The sequence below is a fragment of the Heterocephalus glaber genome, unplaced genomic scaffold (assembly GCF_053883595.1).
Source record: "Heterocephalus glaber isolate CG9 unplaced genomic scaffold, H.glaber_assembly_v1.0 deba00000937, whole genome shotgun sequence".
In the NCBI taxonomy this organism is placed as follows: Eukaryota; Metazoa; Chordata; class Mammalia; order Rodentia; family Bathyergidae; genus Heterocephalus; species Heterocephalus glaber.
The window spans coordinates 13,076,468-13,100,439 of NW_028258173.1; the positions used below are offsets into that span (position 1 = coordinate 13,076,468).

Below are 23,972 nucleotides of genomic sequence, written 5' to 3' on the forward strand. Positions count from 1 at the left end.
GTATCTGAAAAAAAGCAGTCTGAAGCCTTCAAAGAAACTTTAGTTTTGTGCTAAATGTGAAGGCAGGCCAAATACAACAGTCTTTTACAGGTTAACTGCAGAGGTACTAGGGCTGGGAGCTGGCAGACGCCTGTGGGCTCCTTGGCCTACTGTCCTTGCAAACGACCCCAAATGCCTCCCTCTCTAGGCAGTTTTTCTCTACTCAAAATGGGGGGGAAGGTGACACACAGGTGACACTGTTTCAAAAGACCTGCAAAACCCTAGATAACACGCTCAGCAAATAAAGGAAGGAGAATCTTGACGCACATCAAGTACCAAGTGCTGTACTTCAACTATGCCAAGTATACCTGACACTATGAAAACTAAGAACTGACTCCTACTGACTCCTTAAAGATAAAACCATCTTTTCTATTTCTTTGAATGCCCAAGAATAAAGACCTTGTGTATTTTTCACTTAAGAATGATGTTTAATTTTAAAAATACTATCAAAACAAGAGTAGAGCATATTAGCCAACCCAACATTGACTCATTGACTCCACCTGTAGGGGATCCATATCACTTTCAGGCCAAAGGGTCTTCACACTACCAAGCAATCTCATTTATACAAAATTGGTGGGATCTCTTTTTCGCCTGCCTCTAGCAAAAAAAAAAAAAAAAAGGAGTAAAATGGTGATTATAGACAAGCATCCTTTAACACTGGGCCTAAAAACCGCTCCTGCTAATCTTTTTTAGACTAACTGTATGGGTCCACCCTTTCCCGAGGCCAGTACCGTAAACTTGACAACCTCAAATTTCATACCCTTGCCACCAAAGGTACTGCTCTACGCCTTTGACGAGGCTCAACAAAAGTTTCTTCCTTGCGATGATTCCAGAACTCCCTTGCTCAGGAGGCGGCCAAGCAAACCTCGAGTTGGGAGCGCCCCGACCTTGTGACTCGGGTCACCCACCAAGGGCAGCGAGGTTTGGGGAGGGGGTACTGGGGTCCAAGGGTCAAGGGCTGTTCTCAGATCTCCCGCCTAGTCTGCATGGAGGAGGAGAGATCACCCCGCACCCCAGACACCCGGCTCGGCTCACTTCCCTCTCGGAGGGGGCGAGGCCCGCGGCGGGGTGTGCAGTTGGCCATGACCCCCACCAGGGCAGAAAGAGAAAAAGGGGCGCACCCAGGGACCCTCTTGCGGGGGGAGAGGGTACCCCGGGTGGGCAGGACCGGTGCCCCGGGCGCGCCCCCCTCCCCGGCCGTCCATCCGCCCGACCCGGTCCTGTCCTCCGCCAGGGACAGGGAGGACGAGGGCGGTGCCCGGCCCCGCGCCCGCCGCCGCCGCCGCCGCCGCTCCCCGGCCCCGGCCCGGCACCTTTAATCACGTTGCTGCAGATGGTGGGGCGGAACTCCTCGCGCGCCCGCTGGTCGAAGTCCTGCCCGTGGATGATCCGCATCTGCTTCAGGAAGGTGGACTTGCCGCTCTCGCCCGCGCCCAGCAGCAGGATCTTCACGAGCCGCTTCACGTAGGTCTTCTCCCGCGACAGGCATTTGTCGATCTCCTTGGACTTGCGCTGCTGCTCGGCCTCGCCGCTCGTCAGCACGCAGCCCGGGAAGCACACGGACAGCACGGACCGCGACGGCAGGAAGTCCGCCATCTTGCCGCCGCCGCCGCCGCCTGGAGGGTCCCTCCGGCTCCTCCACCTCCTCCTCGGGCGGCCGGCGGCTCCGGCACCGCGGCTCGAGGGCGGGGAGCGCGGCGGCGGCCCGAGCGCGCCGGGGAGGGAGGGAACCAGCGAAGTGACTCGCGGGGCTTGGCCGGGTAGGGCGGGCCGGGCGCGCTGGAGAGGGAGGGAAGAGGGCGGGAAGAGGGCGGGCCCGAGAGGGGCGGTGGCCCCGGGAGCGCGCCTCCCGGGAGCGCGCACGCACACACGCTCCTCCCCGCCCGGCGGCGTCGAGTCCCACGCTCGCTGTCTCGCTCTAGCGCTTGCAGCAGCTGCTGGGCGCGCGCGAGGGGCACCGGGAGCCGCGGTCACGTGCGCCAGGCCTGACCCGCGCCAGCGAGCCCTACTTTCTGTTTCCCTTTAGTTGAGCCCACTTCCGCAAAGAAGGGCTCCATCTCCAAGCCCGAGAGGTGGGAGACCGGATCGCGGCACCTGCCCGTGGGGCTCCCTTTCTTTCCGGTTACTCCCTCCGCCCTTTCTTTGGTTGCACGCCCGCTGCCTGCAGTGACCTCCACGCGCCCTATTCCGAGGCCACTGGCTAGAAAATTATTTCAACGGCCGGCCTGAGCCTGGAAGGTTTTTGGTGCCTTTTCTTAAGTTGACTCTTGACATTCTGCTCTCTCAAGTCCTTACATGTAACTAACTAGACATCCATCCCTCCCCTTACTCCCAGCCCTTTATAGCATTTTCTAACCCCTGCAAGGGCCTTTGGTTGAGGCAAAAGTCATTGTTCGTCTGAGATGTGGTCGTTTACGTCTCGCTCGTGTGCATTCCCACTCGAGCTGCGTTATGATTTCAGTAATGGTGAAATCAGTGAGTGGTGCGGAGGGTGAGGTCATGGTGAAAATCCCCCTAAACCGGACACTGTGATGCAGATTCTTCCCCACGAGGAAGCAGATAAGCAAACAGAGCCCTGCAGCAGGCAAATTTTAGGTTTCCTGCCAGATTACAGAGGATATGACCAACAAGAGACTTTTTTTCTTCTCTCCCAACAGCAGATTGAGGCCAGGAGACCTGAAAGGCCTACCTGGAAACAGGTGACAAGTGACAGCTGGGTTGGCAGGGTGACTGCTAGCAAGGACTCCAGAAGCTGACTTTTGTTTCATTCTTAGTACAATATTAGTTACAGGCAGAAAAACCCAAAGGTTTTGGCAGTGCGACCTAATGCTCCTTGGTTTGGGCTCCTGTAGCTTAGAAACTTCTCTTATGGTAGGGAGTTGGGGTAAGAGGTCATAAGGCTGTGAGGCTTATGAGCAAGTTTAAATTTAAAAATCAGTGCTAATCAGTTACTGTCTGGGGTTGGGTTCATGACTGAGAAGTCTCATGACTCAGTACATTGGCTGCAGTAAACAATGCCTGTAGTTGGATAATCTCCTGCTGTGCTGGCCAGGCCCACTCCCTTGACAATCCACAATCTCCAAAGGGGCAGGATCATCCCTAGTGTCTGGATGACAAGGGTCAGGGTTGCCATGCAGTATTGTGGGGCCAAATGTATGGTAAAAGCCTGGGTGGAAGGTGTGTGTCTGGACTAGTGTTAGAGAGGCCTTGCTCTTGAACCATGAAAAGTCTAGCCTCTGCCCAGGACAGAGACTTAGCACCAGCCCCCAAAGCCGTTTTGCCTTGACTCCAGATGCTGACCGAACTCTGCAGCAAAGACAGAGAAGGTGAGCCTGTAAGTTAGGCTAGTTAACACTCCCCACCAAGTGTGTGCAAAGTAATGGAAAACCAAGGATGCCTACGAGACAGGAAGGTATTCCTGCCCAGCCAGTTCATGTTGGAACAGGTAGAGAAGCAGGGAAGCTGTTCAGGGCCCTGAATGGAACTTTATTTTGGAACAAGCCTGACTCAGACTGAGCCCAGCTACTCATTCTGAAAAAGAGACCTCTTTGGTCCCTGCCGGGGTTTGTCTGTAGCTATCCTACTTTTATCTAGCTGATGATCAAGACACTTTGTAAGTTGTAAGCATAGAATTAGAGTTTGGTGGTTCCTCACAAAGTTAAACATGGACTTGTCATGTGATCCAGCAATTCTACTCTTACTCCAGAGAACTGAAAACAAAAACTCGTATGGCTATGATCATGGCAGCACTGTTCAGAATAGCCAAAAACAACCAAATGCCCGTCATGGAATGAATAATATATACATACAATGAGAGTATTCAATCATGAAAAGCAATGAAGTGGGCTGGGGATATAGTTTAGTGGTAGAATGCTCACCTATATGAACACCTGGGTTCAATCCCCAGCACTACACACACAAAAGAATGAAGTACTGATACATAGTACAACATGAATGAACTTTAAAAATATGCTGAGATGGGCACAGTGTAACAGACCTGTAATTCTTGCGTTGAGGGAGGCTGAGGCAGGAGAATTACAAATTTGAGTCCCACCTAGGCAGTTTAACAAGACCTTCACTTTAAAAGTCTAGGAATGTAGCTCATTGTAAAGCAATTCTGGGTTCAGTTCCTACTACTGGGGGGAAGGAGGGGAGTTTTGCTCAGTGAGAAAAAAGGCCACATATATTATGGAAATGTTCAAAATAGGCGAACCCACAGAAACAGAAACCAGATTAGCGTTGCCAAGGGCTGGGATTGAGGGAAGAATGAAGAGTGAGTGCTTCACGGATACAAGATTATCTTTGATGAAAATGTGTTGGAACTAGATAGTGGTGATGGTTGCAGAACCCTGAATGTAGCAAATGCCACCGAATTGAACACTTTAGAATGGTCAAATGATGACTTTTATGTTATAGGAATGTTACCGCGGTGAAAAATAAATATGGGAAAAATACTTTCCATAGATAGTCATTGGCATTATTTAACACTGAAGTTCCCACAGTATGCAAGATCTACTGAATGAAAGTACCATTGCATTTATTTTTATATGCTCACAATTATTTGCACCAGAAGTAATCTTCAGGTTATACTGAAATGATATTAGTGCTGTTTTAATTTTCAGTTGCATCATTTCATAAGTGAAAAAAAAGCCTAAACTTTTTAAGGGAGTATGGAATCTGTCTACTGATTAGAATCGAATTTTCTGGGTGCTGTTTCCAACAGATCCAGATGTCAGTTCATCAGAAACATCTGTATTGTTGCTAGCCAGTTAATCCATATGTAAAAGGGATTTAGATGCCCCCTGGAGCTGTGTTAAAATGATAGGAACAGTTGATTTGTTGCAGTGTTCTTTCTGGAAACTCAAAATTTAATAGTAAACAGTTTTGCAAGATAAATAATGAAAGGTGCAACTACAAATGAGATACATCTCCCATTGATATCCACTTGTCACTCTTAGGAGAGAACAAGCCCTTTCCAATGACACTGCTATTCATAAAAGCTCCTGTTTGAATTCTTCTCTTGGCATGGAAAGATAGGCTTCTACTTTATAGTCATAGTTTATTTTCAATTTTTAAAAATGGTATTACTGAGCTTATTTACCAATCTTTGTGCCAAATAACTTTGGGCTGTTTACAAAAATCAAGATAATCCACATAGGACAAAAATGTGTCACCCTCAGACATATTCAAAGAATGTGCCAGAGGCTCCAGGAACAGTTCCAAGGAAGAGTTTAAAAAATTCTCTTTTTGAATGATGGGAAACACAATTTAAATGAGTGTTTTGCTTGCCAAGGTAACTACTCACTACGAAGGATGGGACAACACCCATTTAGATGTGTTTATTTAAAGCTCACTCACATTACTTGATGGTTAAACCTTGGGTTAATTTTCTAATAATGATGACACATGCAGCGTTCTTGTTACACAACTCTCTTGTGTTTCACCATCAATATAAAATAGGTGGATTCACATTCTTTCTTCCAAATGAAGCAGGCAAGGACTTTTTCATACTTCCCTTTCCTTACTAGGAAAGGAAGGGAATTCCCAAGCTCTCCCATAGCACAAACTTCTTACATTACTGTGATGTTTTAAATGCTTCAAAGCACTCTGACCTACTTTACTCTATCTCATTCACTCCTCACAATAGCCTGACTAGGAACACCCAGTCTTAACCTCACTCTCCTTGGACAGAAAGGAGAAGCTGATGGGAGGGAATGCTTCAATAAAATTTTCTCAAAGCCCCACTCACCATGGCCACTTGCAGAGCCAGGACTGGAAACTCCCCAGTTTGACTCTTAGTGCAGTGCTCTTTCTGATATGCCAAAATAGTTGTAGTGCTCAGAACGCCTGGATGTGTGAAGACAAAGTGGAGGCCAGAAACTAATTGTATTTAGCCTCCAGGCCCTGTGGAGTCCTGCTGTTTTGTTTGTCCGTTGTTTGGTCTATTTTCCCATCCCCTTCCAAGCTGGCTGCCATCTTGAAGTTCCCCAGCTGTTAGGCTGATTCTAGTAAGATGTTCCATACTCTGTACTTTGAGCTCAGGCTCTGATTGTAAAATGTTCCAGGTGGCTGATGGACAAATAAAAGAAGAGGAGCTGAGCTTAGGGCAGAATTTAACAGGTGTATAAAGCCCCACACTTTAGTCACTTAAAGTGAATTAGATCTAAAAGGGCAGCATTTTTTTTGTAATGAAATTTGTTGTTGCCCTTACCAGAATTAGCTTCTTATGTGGAAACTTTTGTATGAAACCAGACATGTGGAATTGAATCGTGAGTGGTTTTGTTTGTTGTTGTTAATAGTGGAAAACATGACTTTAATTATTGGTTTTATTTTTCTCAGCCTCTGAAAAAGATCCATGAGCTGCTGATGACCAGCTGAGAGCTCAGCTCATTGGAAGCCAGAAGCCTGTACTGTTGTGAAGACACACACCAGAACCCTGTAAATGCTCACACCTTGCCTGCTGCATCAGACCTGCTTCCGGGAAATCTGTTTGTGTAACACTATGCACAAAGCTGAGTCTGTACATCTGATATACTTTCCGAGACACTGAAAACATCCTGCTCACTCCATCTTCTTTATTTTCCCTTTGCACTTTTAAAGTCAGGGATACTTTTTATGTTTTCTTGCCTTTAAATGTCCCTTGCCAGGAAAAAGCAAGGATTCTTAATTAACCTAAACTTTGTTTCTCCAAGGAAGTTCAAGCTGGCATTCTGAATTTATTCCTGCATGTCAAAATACCCTTCTTCCAATGTGGTGGCAGCAGTTTTCTTTCCCTAGAATGCTGGATGAACAGGCTTGGACCTGCTGCTCCCAGCAACCACACTCTTAGCTGGCTGGCTGGCTATAGGTAGCATCACATGTCATGGCTTGCAGAGCTGGCCTTTGCCTCACTGTAAAGTGCCAGGAAGCACCAGCTGGTTGAGTCTATCATTGGACAGTCAGGGCTTACCCAGGGGTGCTGAGAAATGATCCAGTGGCCCATATGGCCTTTGTTAGACTATGGCAGACTGGCTTCCAGAGCAAATAATGTAATCAACTTGTCTTTCTTCACATTCCTGTGTCAGCTGTTAAAGAGAAGAAAGACGAGCTCATGGAAGGATTCAGGGAAAGGTTGCACCTCCTGAGTCAGAATGACACCCTGGAGGGCTTAAAAGATTCTCTTGGCTATGCCGGACCCCAGTGGGGAGATGAGAGGCAAAAACAAAAGCCAGGAGAAGTGGCTCGATGTGTGCCTGGCAATTTTGTAATTAGGATTGCTTGAACTATAATAGGGAAGGTTCCCTTAAGTAACGAGGTCATCCACTATTCTGTCTAAACCAGTCTGACTCATATCAGATTGCTTGTCATTCATTTTGTTTTCCAGAAAAGGCTTGTAGTGCAGTGGACAGAATTTGGGTGAGAGTTTAGTTAGCGGATCCAAGCCTTATCTCTCCTATCTGTAGAATGGGAGTAGTTGTAAGGGAAGATTGCTCGTGGTGTACTCAGTGTCTGTCCATACCTGGGAGAGTTAATTTAGACCATCTGAAGAAGAAACAATGTCTTTATAAGGCCTTCTTTAAAAGCTTGGCAATATTGTCATTGTCATAATGTTCTCTCTAAACCTTTCCTAAGCCCTCTCATCTGTGGTTTAAACATATTTCTTCTCTCTCCCCTGCTCAGCTTCACTTAAAGCTGCTGCTGTGACCCCCAACAGGACCTGTTTCTGATTGCCTGAAAACAACGAGAAAAACAACAGATACCTGTGAAAGTTGTCCCCAAACTAAACTCTGAAGAAGGGCAGGATTTATTAGTAGTCATCAGTAGCCTCAGGAATCACCTTGTCAACCAGAGAGCTGAGGCTAGCAAATGGAAATGTTGGCACAGTCCAGTAAGAGCAGGGGCTTTGTTTTCTACGTACCATAAGATTGGAGTGTTTTCATAGGGGTTGTATAAGATGGTGGAGCAGACTTTCAGTTGGTGTTACCATGCTTCTTTCTGTGGCGGTGCTTACTTATCTGTTGGTGAATTGAGATCTGTCCTCAAGGTCATGGTACTAGGGGGTGGCTAATGGCATCCATGTTAGTACTTTAGCCCATGCCTGTGTGCTCGGTGTGTACCTAACCCCAACAGCCACCTTGGACAGCCCTGTGGCCTGTGGGTTGACCCATCAATGATGCAAGTGCTCCTCAGAACAGGCCCACATGCAGGGAAGTGGCTTGGGCAGCTTGGATAAGGAACTTTGGGATCTGGTACCAGCAGTTCAGTGTGAGAGGAAGCTCAGGTCCTTGGGGGTCCCTTGGCCTTGATCCATTTACAGGGTCAGTATTAGAGAGGGCCAACTGAATCCCCTTAAGCCCTGCCAGGCAGGGTCCTCTCTTGTGCAGAGTGAAGGGTGGGACCAGCTGGGAAGATACCATAAGATAGCATCCCAATTGCCTCCCTTCACAGGAGCCAAGCCAAAGACTCCTAAGTTCTCAGGCTCTTCAAATGGATCCCAATGGGGATCCTTATGAATGTCCAGCTGAAACACCCCACTGAAGTCATTCACAAGCCAGTCCTTGCTTATGGACAGTTTGTGCCCAGCCTCCACACCATAGGAGTCCACCGAGGCCTAGTAGTTGCTGCCTTTGCCAAGACCACCCCAGGCTGAAAGCCTTTGGAGAGAGCACTTTATGAAAAACCAGCTGCATAATGTATAATGTTCTGGACCAATTCTTTGTTATTCAGTCACCTTTCAACAGCAGATACTCAGTGGAAGCTCACTTCTGTCAGGTGTGAGCTAGGGTCCAAAGGAACATTCAGGAGAGGCAGGCAGGAATATCAAACCCCAGCTCTGTCACCTGTGTATCTACAGATATCCTTTTTCAGCCATCTACATTCTCTGAGCTTCATTTTCTTTATCCAAAAAAATAGAACTAATAACGCCCAATAGTGTGTTAATGAGAAGATTAAGTGTGATAACCTGAAAAGCACCTAGCAAAGTGGTTGGCCCAGAGTGATGTCAAGAAACGGTATTCTTTTCTGCCAGGCATTCAAGATTAAAATGATTAAAATGATGACATGGCACACAACTGAAATCCCATCGAGTTGGGAGGCTGGAGCAGGAGGATTGGGTTTGAGGCCAGCCTGGGCAACTTAGTGAGATCATGTCTAAAAAAGAAAAGATGATTTTCAAAAACTAACTGAAATTCAAAATCCAGAATGTATTTTACATTTTCAGAAATCTCAACAGATACAGACAGTGCTTTTTATCAGAAATACTTAAACTGTACTTAGATTTCCTAGAACTTAGTCAAAGCAGTACACCTGTAATTACAGCTACTTGGAGGCTGAGGCAAGAGGATCACAAGGTCCAGCCTGGGCAACTTCATGAGACTATGTCTCAAAATAAAAAGGGCTGCAGATGTAGCGCAATGGTAGAACACTTGCTTAGCATTCATGAGGACCTGGATTCAATCCTCAGTGCCATACACAGGCACACATACAAACAATTTACAGTTGAAAAAGTAGATTTACAAAACCAAATTGTTCCAAATGTACTTAAACATTTTCTAGTAACTGAGTTGAGTATTAGTCTTCAAATTAAAATGGATAACAAAATACAAAATTCAGTTCCTCAGTGACAGTGGCCATGTTTGACACATGCAATAGTTGCCCGGAGCTTGTGGCCATTTCCACAGAATGGGCTGATCCATGGGAAGTGGCCAGGAGCCTCCAGCAAGTGGACAGAGGCATGGCTTTCCAGGCAGATGGAGCAGCCCGAGAGCCAGCATGTGCCCAAGAACATGGAAGCCAGTTTGCTCAGAACCAACGACAAAGTCATGCCTCGGTACTTGTTCATTTGTTCTGGAACCAGTGAAGAGTGCTGAAACTGAGTACTGAACAAATTTTTCCCATAAGAAATAATGTAATTAGAAATAATTTGTGAAAGTTCTCCGGAGCTTTCACATTTTACTGGGCTAATGGCCTTTTATTGGACTAATATAAGCCTTTTGGGCTTAGTGGTATTGCTCTCAACTTTTTTGTGTCCCATGATTAGCTCTTAAAATGCGCAAGTACAAGACAGTAATGAGTAAGTGGGGGGTTTGCTACAGTGCTGAAGCATTTTTTTTCTCATCAGAATGCAGCACGTACAGGGTTTAAGAGGTCCTGAAGCTGAAAAAGACCAAGGTATGACCATAGGAGAGGCTGAAGGGGTAGGGTGTAATCAGATTGGGAAGAATTTGGATACCAGATTAGGATGTTGGGATTTTACTCTGTTGCTAATATTGAGGTATTTTTGGAGCAGGGATTGGGTCATATTGCACTGTTTTAGGGGGAATCCTCTGGTACCGGTGTCTATGAGGACTGAGAGAAGAGAGACACCAGCCCGAGGGAACAGACACAGCAGTTATGGTGACACAGGTGTGCCAAGAGTGGCTGGCTGGTGTGACAGCAAATGTGAAGACTTCACAAAGCCAAACCCCGGAGGATTTAGCAGCCAGTCAGGTTCCTTCAGAGAGGATAGAGAACAGGCCGAGGTGGCCTCTAGGGCTGTGTGCCTGGGAGGTGATCAACACTAAGCTGTTTAAAACGCTGAACTCAGGCCCTGGAGTCTGAATTTTTTTTCTAAACAAAGGTGTAATTTATAACTCTAGCCCAACCCTTTGAATCTCAAGGGTAATCAGGGACTTTGTCCTAGTGTGAGTTTGTGAAGGACACTCCTTAGTTCCAGGGAACTCTTTCAGATCCTGAGTCTGGGCTGGAGCCACATTAAGCGACTCCATTCTGAGAAGTCGTGGGAAGGGCTAGGAGGGAAGCCCTCAGATGCCTGGCTAGCTTTTCCTTACCCCTAACTTCTTCCCTGGGGAAAGCATTCCTTCCCAGGTGAATTCTGGCTTTGCTGTGACTAGGAGGGAGGCTCTGCTCTCTCCTCCTTGGCCTCTCTCCTCCTCCCTGCCCCAGGCCTCTGAGATCCCATCTCTTTGTCCACCAAGTGTCCCAGGGACTCCACAGGCACAGCTGGGGACTGACCTCGGATGGTGCCTTCTCCAGTAAGCCCAGTGCTGCCCTGCAGGAGGAGACAGGTGTGCTTGCACTGGGCAAGGTGCTGGTAGTAGCAGGGGAAAGAGATTAAGGGGAGTGCCCAGTGGGTGCACTGACCAGCTACTACTGAGCAAAATGCTGTGTGCCATGTTGGAGGCAGGTACAGCTGCCCAAGGCCAAAACCTCTCAGCCAGCCAGGGGCTGGGGATTTTTAAGAGGACAAAAAATAAGGGAAATCTGGGGCTGGGTAACAACATGAGGTGAAGACAAGGGGGCCTGGGATATAATGGAATAATGGGGTGAGGAGGGTGGTTGTCTATTGAGCACTTGCTGGGCACCGTCAAAGAGCCTCTCGGCTGTTGCCTTCTCCCCATTTCCCAGATAGGGAAACTGAAGCTTTGAGCAGTAAAAACGTATGTGTCCAAGGTCTCCCTCTCGAGGGACAGTGCTGATTTAAACCCATAAATGCCTGACTCCTGCCACCTTCTTCAGCAGCACGATCTGCAAACCGCCAAGGGTCCTTTTGGGACCACTTAGTGAACCCACACTAACCTGCAAACGTTAGGTTTTATCGTTGCTTTGAGGAATGAGCCAAAGTCATGCTAGCGGTGTGATGTATGCCCTCCTGCTAATAAGAGTGAAGTAGAATATTTAGTAAAAATTTGAAGTGCTAGGGTCGAACCCAAGGATTTAGCTTGGCCTCGAACGTGCCGGGCAAGTGGTCTACCAGTGAAAGTGTCACTCTCAGCTCTGAACTAGACGAACCGGAACAGGTAGTTCCCCCTGCAGGACGTGAGGAGGATACTCAAGCCTCGACTAGGCTCTGCCTGGCTGCAGAGTGGGATCCTCCGTGTGAGGTCTGCATTGTGCAGGGTGGCCTCCACCCCCGTGTGTCCAAGGAGCTTGGATCTGGGTGGGTCTGGGCGGGAGCTCCTCCCGGCGCTAGCTGGGCACTGAGCCCAGACTGGGGCTTTTCTAGGTCAGGCGGTTCTATCTTCAGCCTGGCCAGAAGATACAGTTTGTGTAAACTGCAGACATAGAAGGCATGCTGTGTAAACACAGACTATCTCCCACTCCAACGGTTTCCCCTGGGGAGGCTCCTCCAACTGGGAGGCTGGATTCCAACTTCTTATCAACTTGAGCTTCCTACTCTGATATAAGGAAACTATTAAAGTACGTTTCCTGGTATTGCCTTGACCCTACCAGGATGTGCTCCTGTGGAAGCAAATGTCCCTTTGAGGAGAATTTCTTTTACACTCTCTAAATCCACTACCCAGTCTTGAATCCCCCCATATTAAATAAGACTGCAGGAATTTTGAACATGCTTTTAGCCAAAGCCTATGCCCTTAACATTTACTTTTTACTTTGGCTAGTTTAAGCATGTTTACTTGGCTTTCCCGGCCCTCCTTGAGCAGCCTCACTGCATCTTTCAATTTATTTATAAACTTTGTTTCCTTCCAGTGTCAGTGTACTCTACCAACCCCCACATAGGCCCTGTCACCTCTGTAAAGGTCTCCTTGTGCTTTCTTGCTTCCTCTCACCCTTCTGATTGTGAAAGTCCTACTTTCCTCTCTTTCCAAGTCGTACTGAGGGAAGATGAGAAAGAAATGGTAAAGGCTATCATTCAAATCTACCTAAGAGTGATCAGAACATTCCCTAGCACTCTGACCTTCATTAGTCTCCCTCTTATCTGAACCTGAGTTCCTGTAGAACTCATGTCTCTGTCACATAATTTAGTACTTCCGGTAGCCAGCCTGCAAAATGGCACCCAGTTAGACTCTCAGCCTGGTATTCATGCGCTTCGGTAGCTCCTCCCCCAAAGACAGCACAGACTTGTGTAGCCAGGAAGGATACTGTGATATGCAATGTGACTTCTGGGTGTAGCTCTTAAGAGACATTGTGGCTTCTGCCTTGCTCTCTTAGACCACTTGCCTTGGAAGAAGTCAGCTGCCATGTTGTAAGGATACTCAAGCAGTCCTCTGCAGGGACTATGTGGTGAAGAATTGAGGCCTTGGGCCGATAGCTAGCAAAGAGGTGGCAGCCATGTGAGCAAGCCACCTCAGAGGCAGAGCCTAGTCAAGCTCTAGGCAGGCTTCAGGCAATAGTTTGTAATCTCATGAGAGATCCTGGGCTAGAACCATGAAGCTGGAAGTTTTTCCCAAATTCTTGATCCATAGGATCTATGTGAGATAATAAATGTTTATTATTGTATTAAATGCTAAGTGTTGAAGTTATTTGTTATGCAACAATAGATTCAGAATTTAAATAATAAAAGTAATAACAGTACTGCCAGTTAACAATACTGAACGTTTGATAGTGCTAGGCATTGCTCAGGACTTTTTTGTTTTGTTTTGTTTTGGGAGGACCAAGTTCTCACTAAATTGGCCAGGTTGGCCTTGAACTTGCATTCCTTCTGCTTCAGCCTCCTGAGTCCTGGAATTTTGAATTATAAGTATATACCGCCACATCCATTTCTGTGTGGCATTTTATAAGTACTATTTCATTTAACAATATAGTCAGTGCAGCAATGAACACTGACAATGTGGCAAAACTGTCCAAAGTGCTTCATATACGTTATTGCATGCTGTCCTCATGATGGCCTACGAAATGGGTACTGTGATGATTACCACTCCATTTCATTTATAGTAGTAAATCAATGTATATTCCAAGATATTTCAAGGAGACCTGAAACCATGGCCAGTTCTGAACCCCTTTATACCATGTGTTTTTTCTCTACACACACACATACATACATACATATAATAGAGTTTGGTTGGGCACAATGACAAGTCAATAACAACAGCTAATAAGGGGCTGGAGATGTAGCTCTGTGGTAGAGTACATGTCTAACACTGCAAGAGCCTAGGTTCCATCCCCCACACTGAAGAAAAATCTAATAATAAAATAGAACAATTATAATAATGTACTGTAATCAAAATCATTTAAAGCCTATGAATTGGCCAAGTATATTGGCACATTCCTATAATCCCAGCTACCTGAAAGCCTGAGGCAGGAGGATCAAAAGTTTGAGGCCAGCCCAAACGGCTAGCAAGACCATGTCAAAAACAAAAAAACCTTATTAATTTTTGCTGTTTTGCAGTACTGGGCTTTTAACCCAAGGCCCCACAGTGAGCCACATCTCTAGCTCTTTTTATTTTTTATTTTGAAGCAGCCTTGCTAAATTGTCAAGATTCTCCTCAAACTTGCCATTCTCCTGCCTCAGACTTATGCATAGCTGGGATTACAGGCATGCAGCACTGTATCTGGCTTATGAATTGTTTACTTTGGCAATTTCCATTTAATATTTTCCGATAGTGGTTGACCTCACGTTACTGAAACCACCAATAAGGATGGACTATTATATGCAGTCTGCCCTCAGTATCCTCAGGTTACAAATCCACAGATCCAAGCAAATGCATCTCAAAAATATTCAGGAGAAAAATTGCATCAGCAACTGAACATATATGGACTTTTGTAATGACTCCCTAAATAATGCAGTATAACAACTATTTACATCATATTACATATTGAAAGTAATATGAGATGATTTAAAGTATAGGAGAGAATTGTATAGGTTATATGCAAGGACTGTGGCATTTTATGTAAGGGACTTGAACATTGGAAGATTTTGGTATCCTCAGGGGGGTCCCAGAACCAATCCTCCAAGGATACCAAGTGACAGCTTTATAAGGAAATTAAGACAAAGAAGACTTTGGTAAAATGTCCAGGGCATATAGTTTGGGATTAGAGTTCAACTTGCCCTGAAAGCCTGTGGCGAGCCCTTGTCCCTGTGTTGGTTTGTTGTTCTGGACGTGGGTCTTGGCTCTCCACCCATCAGACTCACTTTTTGTCGTGACTGTGTCTTTTGTCTTTGCTTCCCCGCCACGATATGCATGTGATAAATGCTGCAGCCTGCAGTGCCCCTTAGCTCAATGCCTCCTTCAACTTCATTATGGCACTTTTTGCCTGTAAATGTGGTAAAGCTTTTCTGGGCTCAGGCTCAACTGGTGCCACACAGAAACATTGAGACATGGGGACTTGGAGACAATGCTACTGCGTGAAGGAAAAAAAAAATTTTTTTTTGAGACAGGGTTTGTTCTGTATATTGTCCAGGCTGGCCTGGAACTCACCATGTAAGCTAGGCTGATGTGAACTTGTGGTTCTTCTGCGTCAGGCTCATAAGTGCTGGAAATGTATTTTTTAAGCCAGATACATGAGGAGTCTCACTGACCAGTTTATCCAAACAGGCTATTACTCAACTTGAGACTGAGGTTGTGCTGTGTCATGGGATTTGACATGTGACCATTCATGTCCTTTGATCCTCCATGATTCCATCTTGTCCATTCTGGGATATGTAGCTACCATATATCCTGAGAACATGAAAAGTACCTTCCCTTAGCTGGGCACAGTGGCAAATGCAGGTAATCCCAAGCATGCTGGGAGGCTGCAGCAGGAGGATCACAAGTTCAAGCCCAATCTGGGATACTTAGCCAACACTACAGGAGCCTTTCTCAAAATAAAAAAATAAAAAGGGCTGGGGCTGTAGCTCAGTGTGAAGGCCCTGAATTCAATCCCCTGTACTGGAAAAGCAAACAAAAACAAAAATCAAAAAAATAAACCTCTATTCAGACACTCAGAAGAACCTTTGCAAGCTATCATACTTATATTCACAGTCTAACTCTATTTTATGTTATAAAAGAATACAAAAGCCTGAGTAATTTATAAAGAAAAGTACTTATTTCTTACAGTTCCAGAGGCTGGGAAGTCCGAGGTCAGAGAGCTGCACCTGGTGAGGGCCTTCTTGTTCATGGGGACTCTCTGCAGTCTTAGAAGCTGTGCAAAGCATCCTGTGGTGAGAAAGAACGAGTGTGCAAAAGCCTTCTTTCACAAGCACAAGGACCCGAGTTTGATCCCCGGTACCAAAAAACATAAAAAGCCTTCATGATCCAGTCACCTCCCAAATATCATTACTGTATTCTTTAGGGATTTGGTTTCCCACACATGAATTCTGGGGGACAAATATCCAAACCATAGCCAGCACCATTGGCACATAAACATCAGTTCACTTCAGCTCCTGGCTCCTGGCCCGGGATTTGGAGCTTCAAGAGCCTGGAAGAAAGTGGAATGGAGTCTGGAAAACTTTGGAGCATACCTCCTGGATGGGTGACCAGCAAGCCTCCAGCTGAGGATGGTCATTTGTGTCATTTTGCTCCATCATGGACCTGACAACTCAATAACTTCTTCAAAAATTCATCCCACCCAACATAGGTTGAGTTCTTCCTAGGAGCAGATACCAGATCACAAGGACTAATAAGGCAAGGTCCTTGCCTTCCAAAGTGCCAGCTGTTAGTGGAGAAGACTGATAAAAGTGTAATAAATTATTCAGATCGTTTTGAGGGTCTGGACAAGGAAGCAGAGAGGTGAGCGAGGGCTGAGTGTGGAAATTGTTGAATTCAGGTTTTGAAGTTGGAGCAGCATGGTCGCAGCTGCTTAGAGGTTCCTCCAGGGCTTGCTCAGCCACTTGCATCTGGAAGCAGGATGTCAGGCTCAGTGGAAAGTGTTGCTTTTATATCCTGTTCCAAGGGCTTCCTGGAAAGACAGAAGAAAGGAGAAGAAAGCACAGGCTGTTGAGGCCAGCCTGCTTCTTTCCACAAAGCCATGACTCACCCTTGGGAAACAGGCAACAGAGCCCAGCAGATCATTCCCAAACTTTACTTGGTTGTTTTGATCGTGGCATGAGACCTCAGATGTCCCACGAGCTAGTCCTTGTGTGTGCACAGAAGCTACGCAGGGCTCATGGACACTCCTTGAACCCCAAACTCTCTCTGGACTCTTGGTACCTTAGTTGACCCAAATTCCCTGACTTGGTGACCAGCTCTGGGAGCCTGTGGGGTGTTAGACCCTGTGCTAGGAACTGAGAGTTTTGAACATGCTTATGACATGTCCTTGGATTGCCTCAGATTTATAAATCATCGAATGATGGGGTCACTATATCCACTTGGAAATACAATTTTAAAGATCCCCAGGGAGACTCTAAATTCAGTAAGTATTCCAAAGTGCCCAACCTCCAATGAGGAGGTTTTTGTATTTGTTTGTGTGTAGTGTTTATTGGACATTGAACCCAGAACCTTCAAACTGAGATACATACCCAGCCACCTCCCACTTTGAGACAGCCTAAGTAGGTTGCTAAGTTGCCCAGGCTGCACTTGAACTTGTGATCTCGCTGCCTCAGCCACCCAGAAGGCTTGGGATTACAAGTGTGTATCACTATGCCCAAGCTGAGGAGGTATTTATGCTATTCTCAGGGGCAGTTTCCAGGATTCCATACCAAAGTATCCAGACCTGGTGCCTTAAAACAACAGAAATTTATGGTTTCACAGTTCTGAAGGCTGGAAGTCCAAAATCATGGTGCTGGCAGAACAATTTTCTCTGAGCACTCCAGGGGAGAACCCTTTCTCTCCTAATTTGTGGTGCTTGCCAGCATCCTTGGCATCATCCTTTTCAAATGGCTATCTTTTTCCCTTTGTCCCCACATCATCTTTTTCCATGCCCAAATTTCCTATTTTTAAGGACATTAATCATATTGAATTAGGGTCCACCTGACCTCATTCTAACTTGATACCTCTGTAAAGACCCTATTTCCTAATATGGCTACATTGTGAGCCACTGAGTGTCAAGACTTAAATATACCTTTTTAAAATTTATTTTTATTTTTTAATTTTTTGGCACCGGGAATTGAACTCGGGTCCTTGCACTTGCGCAGCAGGCAGTGAAACCACTGAGCTAAATCCCTGGCCCAACATGCCTTTTTTTTAAGAGGACAGGACATAATTCATCCCATAAAACCGGTCTTTTAAGACTACTCTTGACAAGACCTATAGCAACATAAAATAGTGACCAGAAGTACACAAATCATGCAGCCAGAAAGACTTGCTTGTTTTTGTTTTGTACCGGGGATCGAACTCGGGTCCTTGAGTTTCAGAAAGACTTGTTTTGACACCAGGTCAAAACCTCTTACTAGTTCTCTGAACTTGGCATATTTCAGGAACCTTAGCCTCCTCTAAAACAGGGACAATAATACCCCACAATTTTAGTAGGAAAGAGTCACTGCCTGCACCAATAAATACTAAAACACACACAAACATACACACGTATATACACTGAATACAGTCCTTGCCTTGAGAAGCAGGAAAGTCAAGATGGACCTGAACCAGTAATTAAAATTTCCATGATACCAGAAATAATGGGCATATGTTCAAAGTATTGTAGAAGCAGAGAGGAAGACTTGATGGACTTCCCAGAGGAGGTGACACTTGCAGGAGGGTTTTAAAGGTTCAACAGAGGTTTGGCAGGCACGTGCATGGAAGTGTGAAATAATGGGCCCCTTCAGAAGCCACTGGTATCACAGGTCTAAAAGTATAAAAGAAGGGGGGGGCACAGGAAGAGCAGGCAGAGAAATGATCACGATAACTTCATATGCATGGATTTCATTTATTTCCTGGGGAGACATCGCCAAGCTTGGGAGTATCAAGCAAGCTGTGAAGGTACAAGATGACACAGTCCAACTGGGTAGCCAAGGAGATATTAATGCATGAACTTTGTAGAACCGGTTTGAGAAGGACTTGGAGGGCCGGCACAGGGCAGTGCAGTATCCTAGTGCTGTCACCAGCAGGGAACTGTGAAGTCACCTAGGCTGGAAGCAGCAAGAGGCGAGAGCAAGAACTGACTGACATCTCCAGTGCCCGTGGGAGCAGCCACCTGACAGGGGCTGGGCTTTGGTGCATGGAGGCAGCCCAGGAGCATGGTGATTGGACAACCCAGCCTCTTCCTGCCCTCTAATCTCCCTACCTAACTGGAAATCCAAAGGCAAGGAAGACTCGGCAGTACAGTCTGTGTAATCCAGCTCCCCAAGACTTGATGTGGGGGGAGGAGCTGGAGACAGGATCTGGAAAAGCCAAGGACAAGTGTCCAGGCCAAAGGACGGAGGATGCAGGATTGGAAATAATCTCACAAGAGTTGCTTTGGTTCTAAACTAAAAACCCCAGGGAAGGTTTGGAAGCCATGGACAGAGCTGAAAGAAATTTAGGGGGGAGAATTGACCAGACTTGGTAACCATATAATTGTGGGTGATGAGGGAAAAGGAAAGGTATAGAAGGTTGGGCTTTGGGGAAGGCCATAACTGTTGACATTGCTGATTCAGGAAGAGAATCAATAGGAAGAGAACGTTTTCATTTTGCTTGAGGGCCTGGGCTGGGTATGGGAGATGAAGTGATGCTAATAAGCTCAGATGGGGACTTGCTGAGTTGCAGAAGGGTCATCCTAGTCAAAATATTCCTAGGCCACTGGTAATGTGTATCTAGAACTATGCTGTCCAATACAGAAGCCACTAGTCACATGTATCTTTTAAAATTTAAGTGAAGTAAATTAAATGAAATCTAAAATTCATTTTCTCAGTCACAGTAGCCACATTTCAAGTGTTCAGTAGCCACATGTGGCTGGTGGCCACCATATTGGACAGTGTTTTGTAGAATGTTTTCATTGTCACAGCAAGTTCTTTTGGACAGCACTGGTCTAGCAAATGGGGAATAGAGCTGCAGTAGGGCTGGAATAGAGTTTAAAGAGTAGTGGCAATAGTTCTTCTCTAAATGTCATGTAGAATTCAGCCATGAAGCCATCAGGGCCTGGGCTTGGAATAGAGATTTAGAGTCATCCACATATAAAGGGGTTCCCATCACAGGAGGGTGGGGGCAGCCTGGAGAGCAGGGAGAGCGAGAAGAGAAGTAAAATAAGAGTGGAGTCCTACAAAACATATACACTCACTGGACACCTCAAGGACCCAACAAGGAAGGCCAAAAACCAGCTATCAGATACAGAATCAGAATAAAGTCATATCCCAGAAAGCCAAGGAGGGGCCTCAAGGAGGGAGAGATGAGCCATGTGGAACGTAGCAGACAGAACAAGAGAAGGAAGCAGGGTATCACTTGGAGTTGGCACTGGGCAGGTCATTTGTGGAGAGAGCAGTGTAAATGGGATGGTGGATATTCAATCCAGACTGCAGCATAAGGGAGGACACAGGAGAAGGGGATGTGGAGAAAGCCAGAGACAGCCACTTTCCCAGAAAGCTGGGAAGAGAAGGACAGTAGCAGGGGAAGCTGGGGGGAGGGGTCCACATTAATTGTAAAAGATGACTTCAGTTTTTCCCCACTTAAGAATCAAGATATATCACGTTCGGGTACAAATTCTCAATGATGAACATAAGATCTACCTAATGGTAGCAATAAACTCAATTAAAAAAGATGACAAGTAATTTGTAGAGAGAAGGGAAGACACATACACACATACACACAGAGGGAGAGAGCAGCAGTGAAAGTGGATATGTGGAAGGAAACAGTCGTGTGTGTGTGTACACACACACACACACACACACACACACACACACACACAGAGCTGGGAATGCCCTGGAATAGGAAAGGACAAGAGCAGGTGAAAACTCATCTGGTGGGGGAGGCTGGTGTTAGGCCTGCCAGCTACTTAGTCCCCTGAATGCCATGTCACCTGCTGAGAATGAGGCAAAGCAGTTTTGGTTGGGGCCTTGAGAAGAGAGACTAATGTGAGGAACAGTTGAAAAGGAGCTGCCAAGCTCCAGAGGTTGTGCAGTATGGAGACCCCAATCAGATGGCAAGACTTGGGATTCTCCTGAGGGGATTTTGTGTCTGTGGAGGATTTGAGGGTGAGGCATCAGCGTGACCAGGGTGAGAGGACTCCAAGAGTGAAGAAGATGGAGTTTGAATCTCCTTGTCTAAATAAAGAAAGTGAGACTTGTGGATGGTAAGTGGAATCCTTGCAGGTGCTCATGCTTTCATTTCCCTTGCATTTCCTGGAGCAGTCATCTTCCTGCATCCTTCCATTCCCGAGAAATTCACAGGCAGAGGGGTTGGAAGCTTTGGAAAGTCCCTTGCTTCAGAAGGTCCCAATTTGGCCACTTGCTTGGCTCCCAGATCTGCAGCTCGTGAGAGGTGGTGGCTGCTGGTGGCAAAATAAAGGCATGGAGGTCCAGGAAGACTGGGCCTGGGCCTGTCACAAGAACACTAGGGGTGCCAAATACCCGGTGTCCATGAGGGCCATCAGCTGCTATCCACTTGGCCCAAGTATCCTAACTATAGCATCCTCATAAGGATGTTATGAGAGTTAAGAGTTGAAAGGTGCAAGGATCTAGCACTCTGTGGACACCCCATAAAGATGGGGAACTATCCTTCAGCATCGTGTGCATTGGCCCTGGAGGGTCTGACAAAGCAGTGAGGCCTTGAGGACAAGGTAGCTGCAGCTACAACAAGTGAGGGTGTATGGTGTGGCATGAGGGCACTTTGGGCCTCTCATTCTGGAGCAGGGACCTCTTTACGTGGAACATGGGCAATGTGGGAAGTGGGGGCAATGTCTTGAAATTGTTTTGGGCAGTACTAGGGACAGAGCCCAGGACTTCATGCATGCTAGGCAAGCACTGTACCCCTGAGCCACATCCACAGCTCAAGAGGCAGCAGGTCTTGACATGAGGGCCTCTCAGGGATGGAGGGATCTGTCTTGAGTGGCCACTACTGGGAATTTAGCCTAGGGTGTCTCAGCTCAGAGGGGCCTAGCACTGAAACTAGTTCCTCCACACTGGCTGCTGAAGGCTCCCTTAAGACTCCTACTGAAAGCCAGTGTAGAGGCACACGCCTGAAATCCCAGCTACTCAGGAGCCTCAGGCAATAAGATTGTGAGTTTGAGACCAGCCTAGCTAACTTAGAGAGAGACTCTGTCTTGAAATAAAATTAAAAAGAAAAGAAAGGAAAGGAAAAGAGGGAGGAAGAAAAGAAATGAAGGGAGAAAGGTAGGAAAGAAAGAAGGAAGGAAGAATTTCTACTGAGTGTGGAGCCGCTAGCAGGGCAGCCTATAATGTCCGCTTTCTCTGAATTGGATTAACAGAGCAGAGAAACCCACTCTTATTTCTGACAAAGCCTTGGTGGGAGAACCCAATGGGCCTGTTGAAGCAGGAAGGAAGCACTGTCTCCCACGGGGTCAGTCAGCAAGGTGGTTCTGGGTGGGGGCTCTCAGGGTGGGATAATGCACAGCAGATGCTACTGCGGGAAGCTCAGGAGAAAGGAAGGGATGGTAGCTCCTCCCTAATTTGCTAATCCCATGAGTCAGTCCATCTCTTCCAGGCTGGCCAGAAAAGGGGCAGTGCTTGAGGACTTTAAAGCCAGGTGGACAGACTGAAGGAAAAAACCATGAAGAGGGGAAGGCAAGCCTTCTCCTAACACTCAGCTACTCCATGCCTCTTAAGTCTTTATTTCTCAGACTTTTACACCATGCTTGGAGTAAGGAATGGCAAGTCAGTGTAACGGTACAGTGGATGGCTTTGGAGCCGCAGTGCCCGGGTTGGAATATGACATCCACTCTTTCCTATTCTATGCTAAGTCCCCTCTGAACCTCTTGATTCTCACCTGAGCAATGGGGACCATGTCACCTTCCACCCTCAGGAGGTTGCCATAAAGATTAAATATGAAATTCTTTAAAATAGTGCCAGGCATATAGCAGGTTGACTCTAGGAGTATTAGGATCTATACCTGGATTGCTTCCAACTCTAGGCTATTGTGAATATCGCTGCTACGAACATGAGTACGGTATACAAATTTAATGTTTTCCTTTCACAAGTGAAAAAAATTATTAAGGAAAGTAGACCAAGAAAAGGCACAAAGAAAGGATCTAACCTAGCAGGGGGAGGAAATCAGGGAAGCCCTACCCCAAAGTGACATTTTCGCTGAAGCCCAAAGGATGGGAACTTAACTCAGAACAATGTAAGTGAAGAATGGTTGTGGTGGGTTAACTAACGGTCAACTTGGAACGCCCAGCTGAACTAAATCAGTGTGGTCTGGCCATGGAAGACCCACCTGAGAATTGTTGCGAACGGCATAAAAAGAAAACTGGAGGGGAAGATCGTTGGCTGTTGATTTTCTTGGAGAAGTTTGCCTTGGCTGGGTTTTGCAGATGCAGACTTGGCTGTTCTCCTTGTCGTCACTGTGGGAGCTTGGGGCCTCACTGTTGCTAGGAATGGCTGCTGTTCTCATCAGGGAGGCCTGATCTTTGCCTTGAGCATCACTTCCTGGCTCCAGTGCAGCCCCTTCAGCGTGGTAGCACAAATCCTTCACCTTCCTGACACAGGCTTTGTAGCCTCCACCACCGGTCTTTGGGCCTTCCTGGTGCAGATCCTGGATACAGACTTGCATGAGACATTGCCATGGGCTCTAGGCCTCTGGCTGAACTCAATAGAAGACATTAGTTTGGACTCTAGGCCTTCAGCTGGACTTGTGCAGGACATTGCTGGGATCCAGGCCCTCGGATGGATCCTTCAGATCTCTGGTGTGTGGATAGACATCTTGCTCCACTCTGCATTTCACATGAATATTATAAAATAATCCTATAAATGATGTGTCCTGTATTTAATTTATTCTCCTTTGACCATATATGATACCACTAAAGCCATAAGAGGCTAGGGATGTTCCAGAAATGAAAATGGAGCTGGTGTGACTGGAGCATACAAGTCAAGAGGAGAGAGGATGGGATGAGCTTGAAGGGTCTTTAAGCAGAAGAGTGAAACATCCAAATATAGGTTTGTGTTTGTTTATTTATTATTTATTTATTAGGTTGGCCTCAAACTTGTGGCAATCCTCCTGCCTCAGCCTCCTGAGAGTGCTGAGATTATAGGCATGTGTCACCACATCTGGTTTATTTTTTTTAAAAAATTATTCTGGTCACAGCAGAAGAAAGGAATTGGGAGTTAAAAGGGGGTGTGAAGCAGGAGTGAATGCAGGAAGATTAATTAAGTACCATGATTGTTGCCTTGATAGGAGATGCTGGTGTGTTGGATTTGGCTGTTGATAGTGAAGATGACA

At 46.3% G+C, this 23,972-nt stretch overlaps 1 protein-coding gene and 1 long non-coding RNA gene across 3 annotated transcripts in view; one reads left to right on the top strand and one right to left on the bottom strand.

Moving 5' to 3' along the window:
* The window catches only part of Gna13 (G protein subunit alpha 13), a 44,283-nt gene extending 42,431 nt beyond the window's left edge, over positions 1-1,852 (bottom strand). The window contains exon 1 of one of the 2 annotated variants that reach the window (XM_004870274.4): positions 1,353-1,852. In XM_004870274.4, coding sequence (XP_004870331.1) covers positions 1,353-1,635 — 283 coding nt within the window. In that variant the 5' untranslated portion in view covers positions 1,636-1,852. Of the gene's footprint in view, positions 1-539; positions 636-1,352 lie in introns of those variants that run through there. The other variant, XM_021248585.2, reaches the window with a different exon arrangement.
* Positions 1,368-6,734, top strand: LOC147828777 (uncharacterized). The gene is made up of 2 exons (XR_015450138.1): positions 1,368-1,503; positions 6,379-6,734. It is a non-coding gene; the product is annotated as an uncharacterized LOC147828777 (long non-coding RNA).
* The last annotated feature ends 17,238 nt before the right edge of the window (positions 6,735-23,972 follow it).